Here is a 24,185-nt window from a genome sequence, read left to right as displayed (position 1 = left end):
TTAAATGTTGCATGCATCTATGTCAGTTAAAGTCATAGAATCACAGAAACAAAGAGTGGTTTGGGTTGGAAGGGACCTTAAAGACCATCTAATGCCAACCCCCTGCCATGCACTTTCCAGAGGTTGCTCAAAGCCCCATTCAACCTGGCCTTGAACACTTCCAGTGATGGGGCATCCACAGCTTCTCTGGGCAACCTGTTCCAATGCCTCACCACCCTCGCAGTAAAGAATTTCTTCCCAGTATCCAGTCTATACCTGCTCTCTTTCAGTCTGAAGCCATTCCCCATTGTCCTGTCATTACATCACCAGCCCTCATTGCCCCCTTTAGGTACTTTTGGATCTGTTGCCTCTGCCATCTCAGCTCAAAATGGGGCACATCAAATTACAGTCACAAAGATCCTATTTACCAAAACTGTCTGTCCTGTTGATGGTCAGAATCTTGCCTACATTGCTCAGTAGGAGGTTCCATTTCAACATGAAATCTGATGCCTGCTCTTTAAATGCCTCTTTACTCTTGCTTGGCTGCAGATAATAAAAAAAAAAAAGGTTTATTATAAAGTTGGTTAAAAGAATTCCTTTCTGTGTGTCAGACTATTTTCCCTGTACATACTGCATACAAAGGTGAAAAAAGCAACAAGCATTTTTTTTTCTATTAGAATCCTAAAATGTCTTAGGTTGAAAGACATATTTGGATATTATCTATTCTGATGTCTTGTCCAAATCTATTCTGATGTCTTGTCCAAAGCATGGCCAGCTTAGATCAGGCCTTGTCCAGCCAAGTTCTGAATATCTCCTGGATAAAGATTCTACAGCCTTTCCACGTAGCCTCTTCCTATGCTTAATTATTCTAATGGTAATTTTTTTTTCTTTGTATCCGTCGGAAATTTTCCTTGCTGCAACTTGTGTCTATTGCCTTATGGCCTATAACTATGAACCCCCAGGAAAAGTCCCACTCCATCTTCTCTATACCATCCCATCATGTAGTTGAGGGTTATGTACGATGGAGGCACTACAGAATTGCAAAGAACTATTCTTCATTTAAAAAGAAAAAAATAAGAGCAAATAATTAAGCCAAGGCAACAGAGTTTATTCTGCTTCTTCAGAAAGGAGAAAAAACCCCCCAAACTCTAAGCACCACCCAAACCCAAGTTAATTGTTATGGTAACCAACCAAATGCAGCAGTACCAACACGGTGACACAAATTGTGAGTCAGTGAAGGCAGAGGGGTGGTAGGGTTGGTAATCTGTTGAAAGGTGCATATGTGAGGATGGTCATACTTTAATCTTTCACAAGAGCTAGAGACTTTCTACTAGAAGTTCTTAGTACTTGCTAAAAGTCAACAGCTTGCTGAAACAAAGATGTAAGGAACCATGAAGTGTTCTCTTCATTTATACCAACACATTACTTCTGAATTTTAGTTTATTAGGGGCTATGATATGTCTATGAAATGAGAGCAGATACTGAAACCACTAGAGTGGATATGTGCACAGAAATATGCTCGTAATTGTTTGCACAGATGGAATTTTTGTATGTCAATTAATTCTCCCTTTTTCCACAGCCTGCATAAATTGTATTTATGCAAATCTGCAGTCTGGTCAGGTTGCTAGTGTGCAATGTATCTCCTGCAGACTAGTGACAGTCAGCATGTAGCAGGATAAATGATGTGATCGCTCCCTCTATTCTGAAATTATTAATTTTATACCTTAATAACAAAAGTCTGGAGATCTGAAGACAAACAGCTCAGGAGATCTCGAATATCTGTGGAAGATGTCAGTGAAGAAATGAAGTTTTTCAGACCTGTGAAATACAGAAGGAAGATCATTAATTGAAGTGATTGGTCTGCCTTATGTTTTTTTTCTGCAGTTTTGAGTTGGTTTTTTTTCTCTTTTATCTTTACCTTAAAATAGATTAAGACATCAGTTTCTAGCAGTTTGATTAATACACCATTTCTTTAGTGAGGAACAGTACCCTACTTTGAATTAGTCAGAATTCAAGTGTATGTCCATTTCCAGCATAACTGCACATCATGGCAAAGATGGCAAGAAAAAACAGTTCCAATGAGAAAGCTGGAATTTGGTTAGAGGTAATGCTAACTTATTTATCTGGGATTTTATGTGGTTGAGGGAAAAAAAAAATCTTGGTCTGGCTGTTGACAGGAGAACAAAATTTTAAAACAATAACAGAAAACACAGAATATTCTGTAGACCAACAGAAATAGGGATAATGTTGCCACAAATCAGTGCAATTGTTCCCCCAAAAGTTTGGCACCTATCACCCAATGCCAAAAGGTGAATTGCACCTCCCTGAATTTATACCCTTCTAATTGAGACCTCTTCCTTCAAGAAAGCATATGGACAAGTTCAGTGAAACCTTGCTTCTTACAAATGACAGTTTGGAAAAGCAATGAAAACAGAGAATTCAATAAAACCACCTTGGGAAGACTAAGAACATTGGTGATATAATGGGAAAATGTAGTAACTGTTCTATGCAGTGGTTTTGGGTTTAGCATGTATATGTATATTATTGAAATGGTTCTCCTGATGGTTCTGTGAAGCAGCCAAGTTATTATTCCCACTGAAAGCAGTCACAGAAAGTCTGTGACAAATCTGTTGTCAGTGCATGAGTTGGTGATGTACCAGGAACAGAGCTGAGGTTCCCCCAGTTAGTTCTGTGCACAGCCTAGTCCAACTTGCCTATCTCTTCCCAATATTTTAAATGGCAGACCATTCATTTAAAAATTAAGTTGCCATTCTGTTCCTTTTCATTAAGCTGTCAAATCATTATGTCGTGGCTGCACACAAACTGTGTATTTTATTGTTTACAGCACAACATTGATCCCACAGGCCACAATACAGCAAAAGGACACAAAAGCTAAAAGGCCTTGTCCAGTTCAGCCTACAGTATTTTAAAATCTGGCCACAATAAATGATTTTGTGTGCTTCAACTAATAACAGAGGAAAATGCAATGACTAAAAACATCTTTCCTGTCAAAAGAAACCATGAAAAAATATCCCTGCTTGTCAACCTTCTTCTGGGAGATACATAATTCAGTAACACAAACCCCACTCCTGCTGTCACAAAAAGCTTTAAGAGAGTCAGAACCAAAAGCCTTTAATTTTTAACCTTTAAAGTTAGGAGGATATTACCTCATGCTTGATTCTCAATTTTATTTGTTCTTTTCTAGCCCTTCAGGTTACAGTAAGACTGTAATTCCCAGTAAGGCAGATGTCATAAATAAACAAGAGGAAATGCTGGACCTTCAACAATGTCAAGCTAGGCTTAAGAGGAAAGACAATAAATAGCAACAATTAATTACATTTTAATTGTATGTTTTTCTGCCGCTTCTTTGGATTCCTAAACTTCTCTTGAAAGAGGTCTTTAGTCACATCCAGAGATTTCTCATTGAAGATGGCATGCAAGCCTGATCGCAGAACACTGACTGTGCTGTTGTTGTTCAAGAGTGCTCTTACTGTCTGGAGAGAATAAAAAAGCAGTTAATGCCTTTCATTTTCTCAAGCCCTTAACTCAGCCAAATAAGGGAATTGAAAAAGGAAAGCTTCCCTTATTCAATACTAGACTTCATATGACCAGTCTCCAAACTGGGGTTGTAGGGGGGTATAGGATCAAAGGAGATAAATCTGAAGTTGTCTTCAAGAGAGTTTTGTTCTGGGAGATGTCCTTTTCAATGATGCTCTGTGTTGTCTGTGATGGAGCAGACAAGGCTAACATACTTGAATTATCTGGGCAATTGCCTGGGCAATTGGCTTTGCCTAGAGTTATTATAATTACACTAAATAATGATATTTTGTCTAAAGCATGGAATGGTGTATCAGGGATGACTTTCCTTCAGTGCTATCTGTCCTTAATTTATGTTGCAATTTAATTGTTGCAAGTTTTCTCAAATTGCTCAAGCCTTTGAGAGAGTAAAAATTATATTAGAAATATGGTATTAGTTAAAACAGTATTAGCTGGTATTTTATCCCATTTATCTGCTTATGAGTCATTTGTGAATGAATCTGTCTTCATATTTGTCTCTCATTATTCAATATCACATAGATATTGAAAACAATTTCCAGATTAACACTTATCATAATCTCTTCACACTTTTTAATTCGTTGCTAATTTCACACAATATTCCTTAAAATTCTGGATGAAACAATGAAAAGAGTCAAGGAAACTAAATCTGAATTAATTAAATTTTGTTAACAAATAAGTTTAGTTTTTCACACTAAATCAGTAAGATCCTAAAATCTATTTTGCACTTCAGGCTTTTCAGAGGAAAAATATTTTGTAAAATTCCAGAAAACTTCAGGATTCACATGTTTTAACAAATCCCATTCACCTGGTGCTTACATCACCCCACAAGCAGCAATGAATGCAGCTGACCATTTCTTTGCAAAAATTATTAATACAGCTATTTTTCTTCACTCTGCTAACTTTTTTTAAAATACCAAACTCAATCTGATTCTCACTTAGCAATCTCCTTCATATAAGTTAAAGACAAAGGCATCATTCGTATTTGACTTGGAGCTTCAGTGACAGAAAAAGAGCCTGCAAAAAGAACACAATGACCCAAAGGCTGGGAACTACTGGGGCAGCACCTTCAATATGCTGCTAATACCTGACTCTATGCCCCAACACTTTGGACTGATCCCTTTAGCCATTGGATTTCACTAAACTAAACATAATTTTCCAAAATGACTGAGAGCCAGCCCTCTCAACACTCAAATACAAGTTACCAGAGGCAGGAATCAGCCCCAGAAAATGACAAGCATCATATTCATATTCTTTTCTCACAGGGAATTTGCACTTTTTATGCTCTAATTATTTCTACATGTCCAGGTAGTAGCAGCTGTCAGCCTGCTTTATCTACACATGGTGGGAAAGTTACCTTTTTTCTTTTGAATGTTGACCCTGCCAAAATTGTTCTTACTTTCTCACCAGATGGCTGAATTATTGTGAAGTGCTCTACAAGGAATGATGTGGTTACAGTGTTCAGAGGCTGCAGCTGCACAGTGCCTCTGTAGCACTTCTCATCAGGAGCACTCTTGCCTGCTCTGACCATCAGTCTTTAGTTGAAATTCCAGATGCATTTAGACAGAAAACTGAGAAGGGTGATTAGAAATATCAAATTACTCCTGTGTGAGAAGATGAGAAACTTAACCTTCAGAGAGAAATAACTGAGGCAGGATGTGATGCAGGTTTGTGGGAAGCATTGCTTGAAGAAGGGTAGAAATTTTAAAATAATGAAAGAAAGTATTTTGTCATACAACAAATAATTAAACCTTGGAAGTCACTACCCCAAAATGTCAAGTACAGTAAATCTTTTACTTTTCCCTTGTGTTTTGAAGAGGCTCTAGACAAGGTACAAACAACTTGTGAGAGCTAGAAGTGTAAATTCAACCCTGATTCTCCAGTCTGCTGTGTTCCATTTGTGTGGGTTAAACAGTATAAAAGGGATGCAGAGGTCCCAGAGGCTTCTTCTAGAGACCTTCCCCCAATTGCTGCAATTCGCTTGCTCTAAGTCTTGAGGGTGTAAATCCAGTTTTGACTCTGCAGCTTTTTCACACATTAAGAATAGGGAAGGAAGGCTGAAAGAGCTACAACCAGCCTTTTGACACCATGGCTTGAAAACAAGAATTTTGCAAATCAAATGCAAATATCTGGGAATAGGTGACACTCATGATCTTGCTGGATCATGCTCTTCAATGCACATAAAGCTGAGATTTTCAGGTATTTGTATCTCCAAGGGTTGCTGCAGTTAGTGGAAACTATGAGTGCTCAATACTTCATGGAAGTCAACTTTTTGTGTGGGTAGGCACCCTTATGCATGTCTGTGCTTTTTTTTTTTTACTCTTTTTTTGTTAAAGAGGAGGGAGTGTTTTGTATGCTACTGGTGATGAAATTTTCTCACAAAGGAAAGCTACATTTATTGGTTCAAGAAGATGCACTTCCTCCCGTCCCTCCCTCACTTGTTTTCTTCCTCCATCCCTTCTTCCATCTGAATAACAATTCATATCAGATGGCATGTTGGGAAAATATAAAAAAACCCCTTGTACATGTTTGAAGGGGAGAACATATCCCCTGTTCTCTTTTGCTTTCTTCCCAATTTGTGACCTTCCTTTTTCTGCTATAGCCCAGACCACCTCAAAACCCAAGGATTTGGGAGGATCCAAGGACACCAATGGAAGGAACGCTCCAGCTCTCGACTGACTTTGGCTTGGATGGGCAAAGATGCTGGAAACTGTCATCTGACCCTGCCAGCTACTGTGTTCTCCTCTCCATGGGCTACCATCAGCTCCATCTCAGAGGGTTTCAGAAGAATTCAGAGTGAGGAAAATGTCCTCTCAGCATGCTTCACAGTGTGGGAAAAGATGGGTGGGAGTGTGAGCGTGACATGGGCAGTGTACAGTTAAGAACATCCATGCTGCTGCACTTCTTCTCCAATGGAGCATGTCAAAAACAGTGCAAACAGCTCACAGGAATGAGATTCCAGGCTCTTTTTTTTTCATGAATTCTGGAACATACCTTGACCATGTTGCAAAGGTCTGTCAGTCTCCTGAGCCTTTTTACAAACTCTTTAGCTTCTGTTAAAGAAGAAGAGGGAGATGTTTCATATCACTAATATTTTACAGTCTAAAATACATTAATGAAGACATCTTTTAAGTTAGAAAGTAGTTCCCTGGGGGAGATGTGGAGGGCAATAGAGGGCACAGCAGGGGCACTGAGCCAGCATTATGGGATGGACTGGGGACCCTTGCAGTCAAAACTTGCAGGGAGAAGCTGCCCAGCCCACCTCTCTTCCTTCACTGTGAATCTATTAATCCATGATGTGCAGGAAAAAGTCTTTCAATATTTTCTTATTTTCATTTTATACTTCCTAATAATGCTCTGTCAATCATTCAAATGTAAGAAATGCCAAAATTAAGTCTGTCTGCAACATTGAGCGTATGAATCCTAACACAAACTTTTACCTACACAGGAGCCCTGCTTTACCTCTGTAGAGCTGGTCTTCACTCAATGATCAACTAAGCAACACAATGTTTCAGTCAGAATCCTCAGCTTAATAGGTATAAATATAAGTGTGTGTGTGCATACTTACAAACACACACATATACCACAGCTTTGTAGAGAACAGATTTTTTTCCAATTGTCTTCTAATGTCAGTCATATTTTCCCTATGGGACTATGGCTTTTTTCCCTTTCATATTGGACTGCTCTAGCCATTAATTAATTTATCAGCATAAAGCCACTTGTAAGAGGAAGAGACACAACAATATCTGAGTTTCAGAGGGCATGCTGCATATTTTTGGTCATCTACACAGCCAAAGCAATCACATCAAGAGACAGATCTGCAAAAAGATTTAAGTACATTTCAATTTACCATGAATTGGGAATGCTTTTGGCTTAAGTTTGTTCTCACACATTATGCAAGACCATTTATTTTTAACTGTATCCCAACTAACTCTAATTGTTGCTACTATCACTGTTACATAAGCTAAATTTTTTTAAATTATTTAAGAGTTTTGTAATACAATCTTCTCTGCAGTTTAACCAAAGATTATTTTTGAAAATATCTCTCTTACTCAAACTTACCCTTAGACTTGGATGTTTGGAGCAGTAATGGAAAACCTCCCAAAGGATTAAGCATCCAACATTTAACGTTTTCACTGAATGATCTGATTGAGTCTATGTGTTGTGCAGGCACCTCCTCCAGGAAATCAGGAAGTAGGATGCTCTCCAATTCCTAGAATACAAATTCATGCTGCTGCACTTGACTGGTGTACCACAGATATTTACAGCAGCATGAAATAAAATTATATTGATAATTTAAATGTAAGTATAAAGAAACACATTTTTTTCTTCCAATTAAGAAAGAGCTAAGCTAACTTTTTTAGCAGAACAACAAAGAGCCTAAGAGTAAATATTGCTTCCTGAATTAATTTCTATGCAATACTTAATGACCTGCTGGAAATAAGAAGCAAATTATTTTTATCAGAAAACTGCATATTTCTATGTGGAAGGTCACTGAGAAATGCAGTAGTGTTCTCAAAGGAAAAGTAACTCTCATAATCTGGAAAATCATCATCAGTTGAAATTTCAGTCACATAACCTCATGCCAGAGCCACAGACCACATTTATAACAGCACCCTCCACTGATATTAGGAACTTTCAAATTAATATATAGGAGAAAATTGAAAGCTATCCCAAATTCTACTATCTCCTTTCAAAACCAAAACCCATACCAGGCTGTCTCAGAAGAAGCAAAAAGATAAGAGCTGAGGAATAAACAGAAATCCCATTGTACAGCACAAAAGAAACAGAGGGTCCTTCTCCTTAGAGCTACCAAAAAGACACAAACACGTAATAGCACAACTACAGCAAGGAAATGTGTGTGCAGTACCTTGAATAGATACCTATCATAGCTTTTTAACAGCTGGCACACATCTGGCAGGCACATCAGTTCTATTCTTTCAGGCTGCAGAGATGTCCAGAATGACATGATACAATCTTCCACCTGTCACACAAAGCCCTTTATGAATTTTCTCTGATTTTACACTTGTGGAATATGAAGTATAATTCAGTAAGACAACACACAGACACAGAAGCAAAGGAATGACCATGGAGATGGGCTCTTTGCCTGGGCCCATCCTGGCTGGGCTCCAGTGGAAGTGGAAGCGTGCTGGGGAAGCAGCAACAAGCTGAACCTCACCAGGCAGTGTACAAAAGAGGAAAGAAACAAAGAATTGTGCCATGGATATGAGAATGTAGTTAAAGGTATGTATCCATGGCTATGTGTTAGGTGCTCAGCTCAGACTTATTGATGTGGCAGGAGGGCTCAGAATATGTGTACAAACTCAGATTCTTGGAGCAAGTTGTGTTAATTCAGAATTTTAAAATAACTTGACTGAATGCTCCTTTTGTCTGTAAATCATCATCTACTTTGGCTCAAATCATCAAATAAATAAGCTACACAGACACAATTTTGCCCTCACAGCTGTTTGCTGTTGTCAGAGTAAATGTTGTTAAAGAAAAAGCATACCTTGTCAAGCTTGGTCTCTCTCACCATTTGTAAAATAACTTGACAATAGCTGTAGTAGTCATTGGCAAGCAGTGCAATCTGTTACCAAAAAGAGGGTACAAAATGATCTCACAGGAAAAGAGCTAACTTGTTTTATGGCCATGTACTTTCAACGTACCAGTTCATAGGGGTATGTCTCACTTTGTGCTTGTTCTCCAAAGAAGAACTGGTTGAAATCAGGAGAAAGGTAATGAAATGTCTCTTGTTCAGTCTTCAGATAAATGACAGATGGATAATACTGCAAATTCTTACTCTTGATGCATCAGAATTTATTTTGGACAATTAAAAAAAAAAAGATTGCAATTACTTTGTCAGTTTGGTTAAAGGTGTTAAATATTTTCTTGAAGTTGTAGGACATGATTTTATAATAAGGTGTATTTCTTTAGAGAAATGCTTGTCTTTTTTTTAGAAAATAGGGGAAGAAAAAAAAAAAAGAAGGTCTGCCTAACTGTTCAAATCCTAAATGGTACATGAATTTCTTTTCAAAACCAGTAAATATTTAATGCTATACAGATCTTCCATATATATGTTCTGTAGCACTCGTATCACACTTGTAACCCTCTGCATGAGGCTGCAGATAGCTGGCTGTGCTGGGGGGATGACAGGACATTTCCCATTGCCTGTCATTGTCACAGCACTCAGTACTGCACCCGAGCACTCGGTGGAAGTAAGTCACACATCCAGCCTCTCATTCTTTCCTCACTTTGGTCCACACAAGTTTGTTGCTCATGCTCTGCTGGCTGATCCAACAAGCCTGGTGTCAGGACATCCCATGACAGCTGGCTGAGGGGAGAACTGCCACAGGTTAGTTTTGCATCTGCCCTTTTCTGTGGGCAGGGGTTGTGCTCTTTTTTCTTAATCATTTCCTAGTATTTAAATACTTCTTATGACAATAAACTCCGAGCATGTAGATGTTGTCAGTGAGTAAGAAACGATGTGTTGAAAAGATACCATCTCAACAGCATGAGGGTCTGTTACTGTGGGCTTCAGGCAAGGAAAGCTGTACCTCACTAACTCCCCTAATATTCAAAACTGATCTGTCAGGCACAATTTCTGCTCTCAGTACAGAAAAAATTATTTGAGCTGATGATAAGACAACAAAAATATTTAGCTAATGGATGAAATAGGACTGGGGGAACTAAGCATGTAGTGAGATTACACAGACCAAGACTATTTTGAGGAAGATGGGCTAGCTGTATTTCATCAAAACATATTAGATAGAAGTTGTAATTAAACACACAGATAGACATTTTGTTATGTCTAATGTATCTGAAACTCACTGTTCCTTTTTTTGGTCTATTCTTCTTGTAATCAGCTGCATTTTCAGAACTCCAGGAACTTCTACTGTGATAAAATAAATAACAGAAAAAACCAAACAAACATTCAAAAGTTCACTGATTCATTCTGCATTTAGTAAGAAAATGAGCTCAAACTGGATAGACTCCACTAGGTTGGAGAATTGTATTTGAGAAAAAAAACCCGCTGCCTTTCCTGTAATTTAGTAATCCCATGATTTTCTAACAAATCTGGGACCAACTTCTGAATTTTAGGATTAAACTGAAACATTCATTTTAATGACAATTGACCATTTAACAGTGCAATGTCTTTGAACTTCTTGCACCAAAACCGTGGGTTTATATTACTAGTTGCAGTTTGTTTGGAATGGTAATAACTATCACAAATATGAAAATAACAAAAACATTACAATCCCTTTGCTTTAGGTTTCACAGTTATTCCATTTTCTGCATCACACATAAGTTTAGATGGCATTTTGTTTCTGACTGCTTCCCATTTACTTTGCAAGTTGGCCGTGGTGTGTCACACAGTCAGAATTTACCTAGACCTGCAAAGGCTCAACCTCTGGCTGGTTGCTGAAAGCAGGCACAACAGGCTGCTTTCTTGCTGGACTTTCTCCTGGCTCTCTCCCTGCCTGTTTTGCTGAGGCTGATGGGAGGGAGAAGCAATGTTGCTAGTAAAAGGGGCATGCTGCAAAATTTGGATGTCTCCAGTCAAGTCTCCATCTGCTGCTGGCAGCTGCTCACTGTCTATGAAAGCATTTCAAACCCAAGGCTCCTGTCTGGAAGGGTGGCAGGCTATCTAATCAGAGCCTGGCTACTGGGTTCCACTGCTGTGATGCATTACAAACCAGGGTTCCGCCATACACCCTGAAGGGACGGAGGACAAAATGTAACAACTTATCCTCCTGTAAACTCCAGCCACTGGAAATGTTCCTCTGCACTCTCTGCCATCCACAGGACTGGCCCTTGCCACCTCTCCCTCTGCCCTACCCTGTGCCTTGAAGGCTGTGCTCCAGCAAAACCACCAATCTGGCTGCCCAACACAGGGCACAGCATCCATGCTGAGTGTGTTTGGTAGAGCTCGTGACTCCTTTGCCCAAACATTTTAGAAGTGGTGATTGGACAAAGCAAACACATGTAAGTAGAGATGTTTCATAACACTCCTTTCAAACAGGTCCTTCCTGCAGATTTCTGAAGCTGGTGAAATAAAATTAATGAGTGTTTTCCAGCTCCTGCTCTCCCTGAGAGGGCGGCCAGCTGTATCTTCTGCTGCTGCTGCTATGGCAACCCGTATCAGCATGGCTCGCCTCCAGTGCCTTGGTTCCCTCGGCAGCCTGGCTCCCCACTCCCCTGACACAGGGACACGGGGGACAGCCAAGGAGTCCTCTGTGCCCAGCAGCCAGGCAAATACCTATGGAACACTGACAAACAGCTGCCATGCTGCCAAAGGGGGCTGGGGCTCACCTGGTGCTCGGCTGCACATCAGAGATGCTCACTTCCCCCGGAGAGCAGTGCCTGGGTAGAGACAGAACACACAAAAGAGGAGGTGGGTGGGAGAAGGGGAAAACGGGAGACAAAAAATCACAAGGAGTTTCACTATCTCTCTTGCAGAGTTTGGACAATGCTGTGGGGTGGGAACTGAAGCTAAAATGGGAAATACAACAATGGGGATGAAATAAAGAATAACAGAGATGCAAATGGGAAGAACAAAAGAAAAATGAAAGGAGGGGAGGTGGTGAATGTGCATGCTGTTGACTGTCAGATTACACAGAGATTAGAAAAGTTAATTTGCTAGAAGCAAAATAATTTTTTTAATTAAAAAATAGTATGTTTGCTTCACTAGCCAGTCAGGACCCTAAACCTTGTCTATTACTAGAATCAAAAAAGCAGCTATTACAGAACCAAAATTCAATGAAGTTTTTAAACACTGCTGTACTCTGAGCCAGACCTGGTACCATTTTAGGGAGAGCTTGTCCTCAAAGCTCCCATTCCAAGAGGGATCACATTCTGCTGTAATACAAATCAGTAAATACCATATTCCCTCACGTCTGTAATACATTTGCAGACCTCATTGACTACAGCTGCATATATTTACACTATTTTCATAATGCCATCATCAGAGCAGTGGTACACATATCTTCAAAGAATTGAAGATTTCTCAATGAACCAATTTACAGATGCTGTGTAAGACCATCCTCATCACCCCTTGTGTGAAAACATTCCAACCCCAACACATCTGAGGTCCCACTGACTACCAAAATGCAACCACCTTCTTTGTGTTTAAAGGCAAACCATTATAATCTTACTGCCATTTCTGTGACACCCACAAGCATAGCTCCCAGGCTGCCAGATCCTTCAGCAGCCAAGTTCCTCAACATCAGCACCATGTCACTTGCTGGCTATCATGGTCAAGAAATATCCTCTGCAGTAATTAGAAAGACTCCACAATTTTGGAGCCTTTCTTTTGCTTGCCAGCCCACAGGCTGATGGATGCCGTGGTGTCTCAGCTGGGCTCAGGGATCCACCTTCCTCCTGGCAGGTGTGACAGGAAAAGCATCTTCATGTTGGATTTAATTCGGGCATGGGAGGGCGCAGTAGCTGTTTAGGACACGTTTACTGCTGAAACAGATATCCCCAGCCTCTGCCTGAGGGAAATGGCAACAAGCCAGAGAAGTTATCCCATTAGAGGGGTCTGGACAACAGACTGGCACTGGACTGCACTGAAATGCTACATTATAAATCTTCTTCACTCTGATTTGGAAATTTCCACACAAATACACTCTCAAAAATTGACATTATATGTCAAGTACCCTGCTGTGTTTACAAATATGATTACTTATATGAGAACACAACTTCTTCTTTCAGGTAAAAGAGTCATCAAGTTTTAACTGCTTTTTCAAAGTTTCAATTTTTTAAAGTAAAAAACAATCTAGATTTTTCCATTGCTGTTTTTATCAGTTTTATTGGATCATGAAAAATTAATGGTGATTTCAAAAAGTACTGAACCCTACTGATAGGACAGTAAAGATGAGTTATTTCCTTCATTACTTAATTACAAAAAAATTTACAAAACTCCACACAAATGGAAACTAACTCACTTATTTGGTTGAAGCAGATGTTTTTTTAGTACGAGACCTAATAATTTCTTTCAGTGTCATGCTACTCATCCTTCTCTGGCTGCGTTTTGTGCTTTTCTACTGCTTTCTCTCTGTTTTCTCCTGCTGTGCTATATGAGATACTAAGAAGTAATTGTGACACCCATCTGCCCAGGTGTTGTGGACTTGCATGTTGGCTTGGGAGAGGGACATGTAGCTGAATTTAGAGTGGAAGCTGTTCTAATTTCAGCTGTCTGGCTTGCCTCAACATTATAGTGTCTTCTTAAAATTGTCTTTAATGAAGGGAGCATCAGACAAGATAATTTTGTGGTTAAGGGACTTTTCTAATGCAGCTAGAAATATGATCTTTGTCTGACTATGATCTTTATATCTTGCTTTTTTTTTTTATCTGAAAAGTTATAGAATCATAGAATAGTTTGGTTTGTAAGGGACTGTCAAGGATTATCCAGTGCAACTCCACTGCCATGGACAGGGACACCTTCCACTAGAGCAAGTTGCTCAGAGCCCCATCCAGCCTGGCCTTGAACAATTCCAAGGATGGGGATCCACAGCTTCTCTGGGCAACCTCTTCCAGTGCCTCACCACCCTCACTGTAAAGAATTTCTTCCTAATATCCAATCAAGCCTACCTTCTTTCAGTACAAAGTCTTTCCCCAGCTCTCCTGTTGGCTCCCTTTAGGTACTGGAAGGTGCTTTTAAGGTCTCCCTGGAGCCTTCTCTTCTCCAGGCTGAAGAACACCAATTCTCAGCCTTTTCTCAATAGGAGAGGTGCTTATCTTAAGAACCAATACCAAGATCAGTAGGTGGCTGGTTGATGTCAGTCCTTTCCCTGGAAGGCACATCCTATTTCTTGCCTTGGCCAAATTAAACACATTTTTTAGGAGTAGGTGTCTGGGCAGGCACCTCTGCAGCTGTGGAGAAGGAGGAGGAGAGGGCCTGGAGCAGCCAGGGCAGCAGCTGCCCTGTGGCTAAGCGTGACCCACAGGGTGTTCCCCAGCCCACAGAGGAGGTGGCTCATTTCCATGAGGAGGGCCAAGACAGAAGCTATGCTGGCCTATGTGGTGTGTCTGTCTCCCAGCAGTGGACAAAGTCCTTCTTTCTGCACCTGCCCCAAACTCAGCTAACATTGCTCCTTTGGTTCCTCCTACTTTATAATTTTTTCCTCATGTTTGTACACTGGGAGGAAAAAAAGAGCAATAATTCAAATCATTCTGTTCTCTCTCAGCTCCCATATGACCAGAGAAATCAGCTTTCCTTTTATGCCCATTAAGACAGTTATTTTTAAGTGATGCTGCTGGGAAACACCTTTCTTTCCCTGAAAAGGAAAGACCAGCAGAAACTTAGCCAGAGACCTGCAATATCCCTTAAACAGTGGACAAGACCTTTCCTATTGTGAATGTCAAAACTTAGGCCTATTCTGGTTATACTGGGTACAGAGGAAGTGAAGGATATCCCTTCAGTAACTGTGACATGGGAAACCAGCCTCAAATTTCCTATCAATAATTTGTTTAGTCTCACAACAACAGACTGTCAGTCGATCATCTACAGAACTTGATCCTCTGTCTTGTCTCATCATTTACCCTTGTCCCTCTATGGACTTCTGCAACATTACCTGCCATAAAACCTGTCAAGAAAGGCAACAAACTCATGGGTATAATTTTTCCATGTTCTTCCAATGCATACACTCAATTAAGTAAATATTATACAAAATATCACTGAAAGACTTTCAGCATCACCAGATATCTGGGTCCTCATATGGACTTGTATGCCCCTAGCATTCATGCCACAGAATAATGCTGTATCTCCATATTAAAGGATGAAAAACTAATTATAGAATTTACCCATATACACACTAAAGTAATGTACAAGACTGTAAGAGAATGAGGATACAAACCTGGTCTTCAAAGTCCAAGGCACAGACTGTATCTAATTTTTTTCTTCACTGTAAAGCAGTGTAAAACTGCTGCGGATTGGCAGCAATTCTCTTCCGTTTTTTGATTGGTTTTTTTTTTTCCTTTCCTTGGGAAGAAGTTCAAGCCTGTGGTTTGTTTATCTCAACCATGAGCTCAACCATAAGAATTCTTCCTCTCCTGCCCACAACATGCTCCTGTCTACCCTTTAACCTACCATAGTATCTTACATTCGTTTTAGGACTTTAGGCTTTTAAGTTTTGCAATCCATTTTTACTTGTCTTATGCATTTTCTTATTGATGTTGTCTTACAAGAGGTGATTTTAAAATCTGATATTTTAAAACCAAGTGAATGAAGTATTTTTGAAGTCCTGTTTCAAGCAGTAAAAACCCAGATAACAAGATTGTGTGTAGGACTCTTCAAAACAGCACAGACATTTATACTCTAACACATTTTTCCAGCCTACTGTTTAATGAGGAAGGTGATGGAATGTCAAGAAGCCATTTCAATATGGTTTTTTTGAGCTCCCATTTAGGGTCTTAACATATTAAGCTCTTCTTTTAGGTTCAGCATGAGTTCCTGCTCTTAAGATCTATGTGGCTAAAGTGCCCAATTTTTGGAAGTCTAATTAGGCAGTATCTGTTTCCAAAATGCAGCTTGTCTATTAGGGCACAGCACTTAATGGCACAGCACTTTCATAGTGTTTATAATGAGAAGAAAAATATAATGCTACTGTCAGTGTTCAACAGAAGATTTACAGATTTTCATGGACAGAAAACATACAGCCATGTGACATTTTTTGATTAAAACATTTTTAAAAACAAACCTGAGATAATTTTGTTCATACAGAAGACAGCAAAAACGTGCATAAAAGGAAGACTCCTTCTTGATAGCTATTCCATCATAATGATATCTAGAAAATTAAAAAATATTAACTGTATGATTTTCAACAAGTCAGCAAATAATTAATAATCCTCTTTTGAAAGCAGATGATCATTCTATTTAACCAAGAAAAGATCAAGTAGAAAAAGCTATATTTGTTTTTTAAATTTTGTTGAATGTTTATTTTCCCAAACAGAAAATAATCCCACAAACTTTTTACAAACTCCTTTTAACAGTTTTTGTCCTGCAATGATACTCTCTTCTAAATTAAATAAAACTTAAGCCAGTGAATGGAGTGCCTCAGATTTGTACACAAAGGAGAGTTGGTGATGTCAGGAAACAGGCTCTGAGCAGACAGAGGTCCCCATATCCCACGGAAGCTGAAGGACTCAGTGCAGCTGTTCCTCGGCCATTTACAGTAGCTCAGTGACTGGATGGCCCATCAGCGTCATGGCAAGCTAAAACTCAGGGAAACTGCCAGACCTTCTGTAAGATTTATCTGAGCTCAGTGAGAAACAGAGCCACCATCTCTGCTACACGGCGCTGCCAGCTGGCTCCTCCCAGGCTGGGCACCAGGAGCCGGGGCAGCAGTGCCATGCTTTGGGGCCACCTGCAGCCAGGAGCAGGTAACCTTCTGCTGATGGCAACAGCGAGCATGGAGGCCACCAAACACCATCCCAAATCCTGTCTGCTGTGAGCAGGAACCTAAGAGTATCTCCCAGAATAAAGGATCTCCTAGCTCAAGCTGATAGCAAGTCCAGACTAGTGGAGACAAGTCAAGGCATGCTGCTCTCAAAGCCCATACTTGACAGCTACATAAAATGCTTGTAAAATTATTCGGTTTCAATGAGCTTAAAACATCCCTTTTCCTAGTCTGGATGTTCAGCATGTGAGTATAACTTTGGATATGAAAATGCATCAAACTCTCTGTGCTCTAGAAGAGAGGGAAGGGAAAAGAAAGGACGTTTAGGAGGAGGACCTGAAGTTGTCTGATTTAAATGGTTTGAAACTGTACAGTGTTTCCATTGACCATCAGTATATGCTGGGTCACTCCATGGATGTGTGCAAGGACAAAAAGCACAATAGAAACATTAATCATTAATCATTAATCACCATCCCTGTGCACCCCAGAGCCAGTCTTTCCTGGCCTACAGCTGCAGTGTCTGAAGAGCTCTCAGTAAGGCTGTGATATCTGGCAGATGCTTCATACAACCATTCTGTTAATAGCCAATACAAATTGGAGCCCTAAGGTCTTTTAAAAAGCAGTCCAATCTGGAATTCATGCCTTACCAAAACAGATCTGATGTGGTGGTTTTCATGGAATTAACTCTATTTTAATGTCCTTGGTTACACCATTAATTACTCTGGATCTTGGATTGTGTTACAGACTTGCAACCAACAATTCAGCTGCCATATTACAGTGCTGGGGCTGAAAAGTCACCCACTTTAAAATTTTATTAGAATAGTTATAAATAACATTTTCAAAGAAAGGACAAAAACCCAATACCTGATGCTCCCTGCTGTGGTCCGCTTTCTTGTCACCAGGCCTGGGAAAACTAACTGAATAAGCTGTATAAACAGAAAATTAGAGATACTTGGCAAATTCACTCAAAGATGCAAAAATGTATCTGGCACACTTTTTTGTCTTTAATCACTTTGCTTTTCATAATTTCCAGGCTAATACCTGTTCTTACATACTTCTCAAATGGTAACTGTTGAACTAAACTCAATCAGGCATTTGTGAATCCAAGGCGAAATAATTTAAAGGATTACCTCTCTCAAGTAGGATTTTTTTTAATAATTTGCACTAGAAAACAGTGCTCACACCGAGAGATCCCCTGCAGCCAGGGCAGGATCAATCAGCTGGGGGAACCTGAAGGTGCCCTGACGGTCCCATACTCTGCCAGACCTTCAAGCCTTATTCATTTATGAAGGACTTACCCAAGGGGCTTCACCTACCCACTTACTCTTGGAAGGTGTACTGACAGGATAGGGCCAGACTTGTCTGTCTTAAAAGGCCCTGAATGATCAAGCTGCAAAGCAACCTTCTGACCACTGTGGTGGTGTGAACTGAGGTCATGCAGCATCTGTCAAGGCTGGGCTCTACAGAGTAATTAGATACTGTCAGGGTTATAATCCACTTCACTACGATTATTCTGCATGAGCTGTCCTGAGACTAACAGAGACTAACTCAGGACACTTGGGTCCAGGACTAACACAGGACACTCTAATATTCCCAATATAGCAGGAGCAGAGGATTTACTCTGTGTTAGCAAGGAGTGAAGAGAGTCTCCACTCAGCAGCTTGGACTCTGCTCAGTGTGTTGGTGGCCCAAGGGCCTGGTAAAGGACTCATCAACATGCACCTCTAGGGTTATGATGGACCTGTTCATTGCATGTTTCTGCGTGCACCCACCCCAGATGCTCCCTTTCTCAAATTGATAGCTTAGCACAATCCCATTTTTCTAAAAGGACAGCCTATGAATCTAGGGCTTTTGTGGCACAGGACATATCCTTCCTCCCGCTGCCATTCCTTACAGAGACAGTGATGTGTTTGGACAGAGGGACAGGGCAGATGAGACTAGTAGTGTCTTCAGCCAACGTAGTTTGACCCACATGGGGCTGGACTGCAAAAGCCCTTGCAGTCCACACACATGGAGCATAGTCAGGTTACTACAGCTTGGTAAATTATTAATAGCTCAGCCCATTATAGGCTGTGGTAAGTGATTACACGTGCACTCAGGTTAAACCAGGATTGCTGCAGCTCCTGCTCTCCTCAGGTTCTTGCTACAATGTCCATTCTCTTGCTGCACAAGGCCAGACCATTTCAAGGCACTGGAGAGCTGCACCCCAGCTTGCTGCTTTGGGATGTGTCAGCTTGCACAGCAATGCTCTGGGCTGGCTGAGGCTGTAAGCAAATAGTTGCAACACCAGCCCACAGCAGCTCTGGCTCGTCAGCTCTTCCATGTCACCAGACACACTTCATCTGTGCCTGTCCCAGCTTAAAAGTCAAACATATTAAGGTAAACCACATGAAGGCTTGGCTTACAGGTGGTAACTCGGCTGAGCTGGAGCACTGGAAGGGTACAGGCAGGATGGGATTAATCTCATCTACATGGCTACAAGGCAGAGGACTCTAGGATAGTCGCTGCAGACTGCGCAGTCAATGAGAAAAACAAGTGGCAGTTCTGAGGCCCCGTTCATCTGAGCTGTCTGAGGTGACTCATTTAGTCTGAGGAAATGTGTAGCTACTTATTTCTCTCCAGTGGCTACCTAGAGATTTTTAAGGTGACAAGCTTCGTGGCCAATGTCTATGCTGAGCCAGGCAAATTCTACCTGTGGTCTTAGCTGATGGGTGATGATCCATTAAGCTGTGGTAATAAATTACACCAGATCACTCACTCAAATATTAATTTTCAGCAAAAGTGATTTAACTTACCCAGTAAAAAAATTAGATTCAACTGAATTGAGATAAATGATTCATAGAATGGGGTTAGCCATACAAATGAAATTGACTTCAGGTACAACTTGTACTTAAATTATTTTGGGCTTGTGTTAAAACAATGCTTAGTAGCTCTTACTATGGGAATTAACAGAAAGTTACCCATAAAAAATAGGAAGTTCTGAAATCTGAATAAGAAGTCTGGAACAAGAAATAATCACAATATCTTCCTTAATTAGTTAAAAATGGTTGACTAGCTATGGGTGTCGATTGCAATTTGGATTTCTAAGTGTCAATATTTCCATGGGTTGTATCAACCTGTATGTAATAGAAAAGTGGAACTGTTAGAAGGAGATTCAGTTCTACATCTGCATTTGTTTTGCTTGGATGATTCTGTAGCAACTTTTTAGGGTATGTTTGGGGCAAAATCTCCTCAAGTATACTGAAAAGGGAAAGTATAAAATTATGTAACAACCAAAGGTATCTTTTAAAGACAGAAGACTCATCTCCGTGGAATGAGTTGCATAACTTTCTGCTGTTAAAAAAAGAACACTGTAAAACTTTCTAAAATATATTGGCAAAAGAAATCTTTGCTAGTGTATCACACACCAGTTCCCTGAAGAAAATAAACTGCATGCCAAACAATACTGTTTCCTCCGGTACAAATGCATCTACACCAAGGCTTAGCAGAAATACATTAGAAAACAAAAAAGCATAATTCATTACATATTCATTCTTCTCTGTTATTTAATGTCTTTTGATATGCAGTGTGTAAAGCTGATGATCAGGCTTTGTCTTTAGGCATCCCTACTTCTTATCCTGTATATCTTATCTACTCTGTACCTTTCCAAAGGTGGATGGATGTACTTGAATCTTGAAATCTGGATTGCAGGTTTCAATATACAGCTCATATAGCAGCCGACAGGGTACAGTGCATCCTCCACACAAATAGAAATTATCAGCTAGCCTTCAAAACAAAAGTCATCAATTGGTTTATGTCAGAGTTAGAAGAAAGAATTGTTAGATTTTTGTAGTTCATCAGATTTACTGTGACCTCTGTAATAGTAATGTTGATTTTATAGAAGCATAGAACCAAAAAGAGCTACTTCCTTTGTGTTATTCTGTATCCTGGGAAACAATATACTTTTTCATATCTATATACATGTATACTCTCTGTTTACTTTTAACTTTTAAAGCCCTGATATCCTTGTTTTCAACATGTAAGAGAGGTGATGTGAGATTCTGCTAAGCAATTAACTAGTTCTCATAATTTTTAAATTAAAACAATAGCACTTAGTAATACCATTATAAAATTAACACCAATACAAACAGTATTAGAATTTCTCATGTGCAAAATGTTGTTATATCAAAGGATCTAACTTCAGTCTTCTAAACAGAAGGGTACCCACTATGCCAAAAATAATAATACAAGAATTTTCCCACCTAAAATATTAAATATGGTGTTTTGGGACAGAGTGCACAAACTATAATAGACCACATTCTGGTTTTGTGATTTTAGGAAAAATTTAATAGGCGAACAGAGTTTTAATTTACAGTTACTATATAACAGAACTGCCAGGACTGAAACAGGCTTAGGTGCTTAAATATCCATCCTTTTGCCAAATCCCTGATTCATCCTACTAAACAGAATGGTCATAGCCAAGTAAATGCAACTACTCATGTGAATAAGGTGAGGGAAATGTAAACTTGGTTACTTATTAGCCTAAGATATTATCTTCACCAGGAAAAATGATCTTTAATTATAAAATAATGCCAATGGTTTTGATGTCAGAAGATAATAGGCAATGGTGCAAATACGAGAGCAAAGCTGAATCAAAGGAGCAGAGGGATTAATTTTCAAGGCATGACACACTGCTTATATCATGGGGCTTTCTTGCTCTGACTCTGTTTCCGTTCTACCAAATTATTTATGCATATTTAATTAATTTATCAGCTGAATGCCTGTGCAGCACAGTGCCAGTTACTCACTGTGTCTTTACTGACAATCGAGTTGGTTGGGAAAGCAGACTTTTCAATTCACTGGGTGTGATAAGTCACCTGGACTTCAAATCAGCATCCTGCTTTAGTACCCTGACTTCAGGCAACCCACTTGTTTACCTTAGTTGCATTGTCAGTAGACACTGGATAAGGTCAAATTGGCTTGCTAGAACAGACTGAGCAAGAATGTGGTCTCTGTGCAGCTGATGATGTTTACCTCACCTGTTAGTTGTGCCTCCTCCTCTCTTTCCATTGAAGAATGCTATCTGTTTCCCCCAGCTTTCCTTCTGCCTAGCAGAAGACCTCCAAAAGCCTCACCTATACCTCCTCAACACCCAACAACCCAAGAGGCTGTGCTGGGCTCCCCGCCAGCTCCTCACCACCTCCAGCCCCACCACCCAAGAACAAAGGCTTCATGTCCAGACCTGAGCAGGAACCTGCACTCAAAGATAGGGGATCTGCTGCTCTAATGGGGTATTTCCCATCATCAGGCTAAAAGTTAAATGAAATTCATTCTACATGAGAGTCCTGATGAGCTCTGCCTCCCAGCAGGCAGAAGTGCTTTTTCTTCTAGAGCATCTCAAAACTCTTCACAATTGAGCAGTCTCAGAGGAGATTAATCTTAAGTTCAAAATCATCCTTAATATAACATCACAAGAGTCATTGGAACTGCATGAGAAATTAATTCATGCTCCAGTAGCTGGTTTCTGCCAATAGTTTTTCCTCAGCATTTAACTACTTAGCGACAAAGTATTTGGAAATTCAATTTTGTGAATTTTTTGTCTATTGCCAGTCTTTTTCAAATAGTAAGTCAAACACCTTCTTAGTGCTGACACATAATACAAAAATATTTCTATCAGGAAAGCAATCTGCACAGAAAAGAGCACAGCACTCCTCTTTTTGCTTATTAGCCCCAAGGTTTTCAAAACCTGGGCTTTTATGGCATGCATCAAAACAAAACTCTGAATAAAGACAAAAAAAATCAAAATGAAAGTGTGGTAAGGGAGAAAGGCAGAGGTTAAAGTAAAAGCACAGGGGAAAAGGCCTCCTCCATTCATCTACTGACTATCCACACACTGTGTAGGGTTTTTTATCCGATTGATTTTAGGACCTCACACAGACTGCAAGTGTTTAGGGTTTGCCACCCATTCCATGTGAGCCCTTAGCAGCCAGGCCATTATACAGGTTGGCAAGTCTGCTGTTAAACCATTTCTAGACCAAAATCTGGTTTGCTACTGGAAATGCACCAACTGTAAAATGAAGCTGAACATTCAAATTTTTTCAAAACACGAAAAGAAGGCTGTCATGATGAAAAGAATCATTAGTTCATCCTTTCAATGACTGCTTATGGTTCAGTTTTATGCTGTGTCTCAGACCTGTTGGATGAATGACCTTGTATGAATCTCTTCCTTCAGCCCTTTCAAAATGGGAGCAGTGGTGTCCATATCACAGGGAAAACACAAGACTGCTCCCACTGCTCAAGTATGACTGATGGGGGGAGTAAAATTATTCAAGATCACTTGCTGATGAGTTAAAAGTTTGTATGTGTTGGTACTGTTTCACAAAAGCCTCAACATTATTTATGAGCAGAACTCGTTTGTGCTGGGGGAGACAAGTAAAGTAACCCTGGTTTCTCTGTGAATGTCACATGGCAGAGGATGCTGTTCTCAAAGCCCAAGAAAACAATGGTGTCAACCTTCCTCCACTACACAGTGTCTCATTAAGGAGCTCGACCTTCAGCTCAAGAAAAAATAACCCTGGAGAATCTCAAACACCCAGCATCACCCCGAGTGCCAGCGTGCCACCTGCTCGCAGCCACCTGTGTGCTGTGAGAGCCCACCAGGCACCAGTGGCAGAGCCAGGGAGATCCTCCAGGGAGATGCCATGGGTGATGCCATGGGTGATGCCATCGCACCACGGGGATGGCTGCCAGGGCCGCATCCCAGCCAGTGCACAGGCTGAGACAAAGTCCCGTTTCCCCCATGTCAATCCACCTCCGTATCACTAAGGCTTGTGGCACGGGGTGGTCTCTCGGGGAAATTTCCCTGCGTGCTTGGTAGCGTTTATGCATCACCGTGATGATGGGGCCTTTGCAGCAAACCACACTCTAGCCCTACGAAACCGAGAACAGTTAAAAGCGGGACTCCTCCACTCCCTGTGGCAAGGCAGATCCTGCGAGCCCCGCGGGAGAGCGGAGACAGCCGCGCCACCTCCCGCTCCATCCTCCGCCCGGCCCGTCCCGGGCACGGGGCAGCACCCACCACTGCAGGACGGGCAGGTAGGTGAGGGAGGTGGGGCCGAAATAAGCCATGTCGGCCGGCTCCGGGGCGGGCTGCGGCTCCGCCTCGTCCATTGGGACCGCGATGGTGGCGCCGGGGCCGCTGCGTGCCGGGGCCGTCGGGTAACGGACGGCGGTAACGCCCGCCCGCCCGCGCGGCACCGCCCCGCGCCCCGCGCC

The 24,185-nt window shown here is 40.8% G+C and overlaps 1 protein-coding gene across 1 annotated transcript in view; it reads right to left on the bottom strand.

Moving 5' to 3' along the window:
* The window catches only part of RFX8 (regulatory factor X8), a 31,589-nt gene extending 7,551 nt beyond the window's left edge, over positions 1–24,038 (bottom strand). The window contains exons 1-14 of the mRNA XM_039714428.1: positions 23,989–24,038; positions 20,573–20,696; positions 17,796–17,857; positions 16,233–16,319; positions 11,845–11,895; positions 10,363–10,426; positions 9,201–9,335; positions 9,044–9,121; positions 8,405–8,518; positions 7,597–7,747; positions 6,529–6,587; positions 3,317–3,473; positions 1,703–1,797; positions 408–522 (exon numbers count right to left, since the gene is read on the bottom strand). Of these exons, the coding sequence (XP_039570362.1) occupies positions 408–522; positions 1,703–1,797; positions 3,317–3,473; positions 6,529–6,587; positions 7,597–7,747; positions 8,405–8,518; positions 9,044–9,121; positions 9,201–9,335; positions 10,363–10,426; positions 11,845–11,895; positions 16,233–16,319; positions 17,796–17,857; positions 20,573–20,696; positions 23,989–24,038 (1,342 nt within the window). The remainder of the gene's footprint in view (positions 1–407; positions 523–1,702; positions 1,798–3,316; positions 3,474–6,528; positions 6,588–7,596; positions 7,748–8,404; positions 8,519–9,043; positions 9,122–9,200; positions 9,336–10,362; positions 10,427–11,844; positions 11,896–16,232; positions 16,320–17,795; positions 17,858–20,572; positions 20,697–23,988) is intronic.
* Positions 24,039–24,185: the final 147 nt, after the last annotated feature.

Source organism: Passer montanus, unplaced genomic scaffold (assembly GCF_014805655.1).
Source record: "Passer montanus isolate IOZ18808 unplaced genomic scaffold, ASM1480565v1 scaffold3, whole genome shotgun sequence".
Classification (NCBI taxonomy): Eukaryota; Metazoa; Chordata; class Aves; order Passeriformes; family Passeridae; genus Passer; species Passer montanus.
This window is presented reverse-complemented; position numbering and strand designations above follow the sequence as displayed.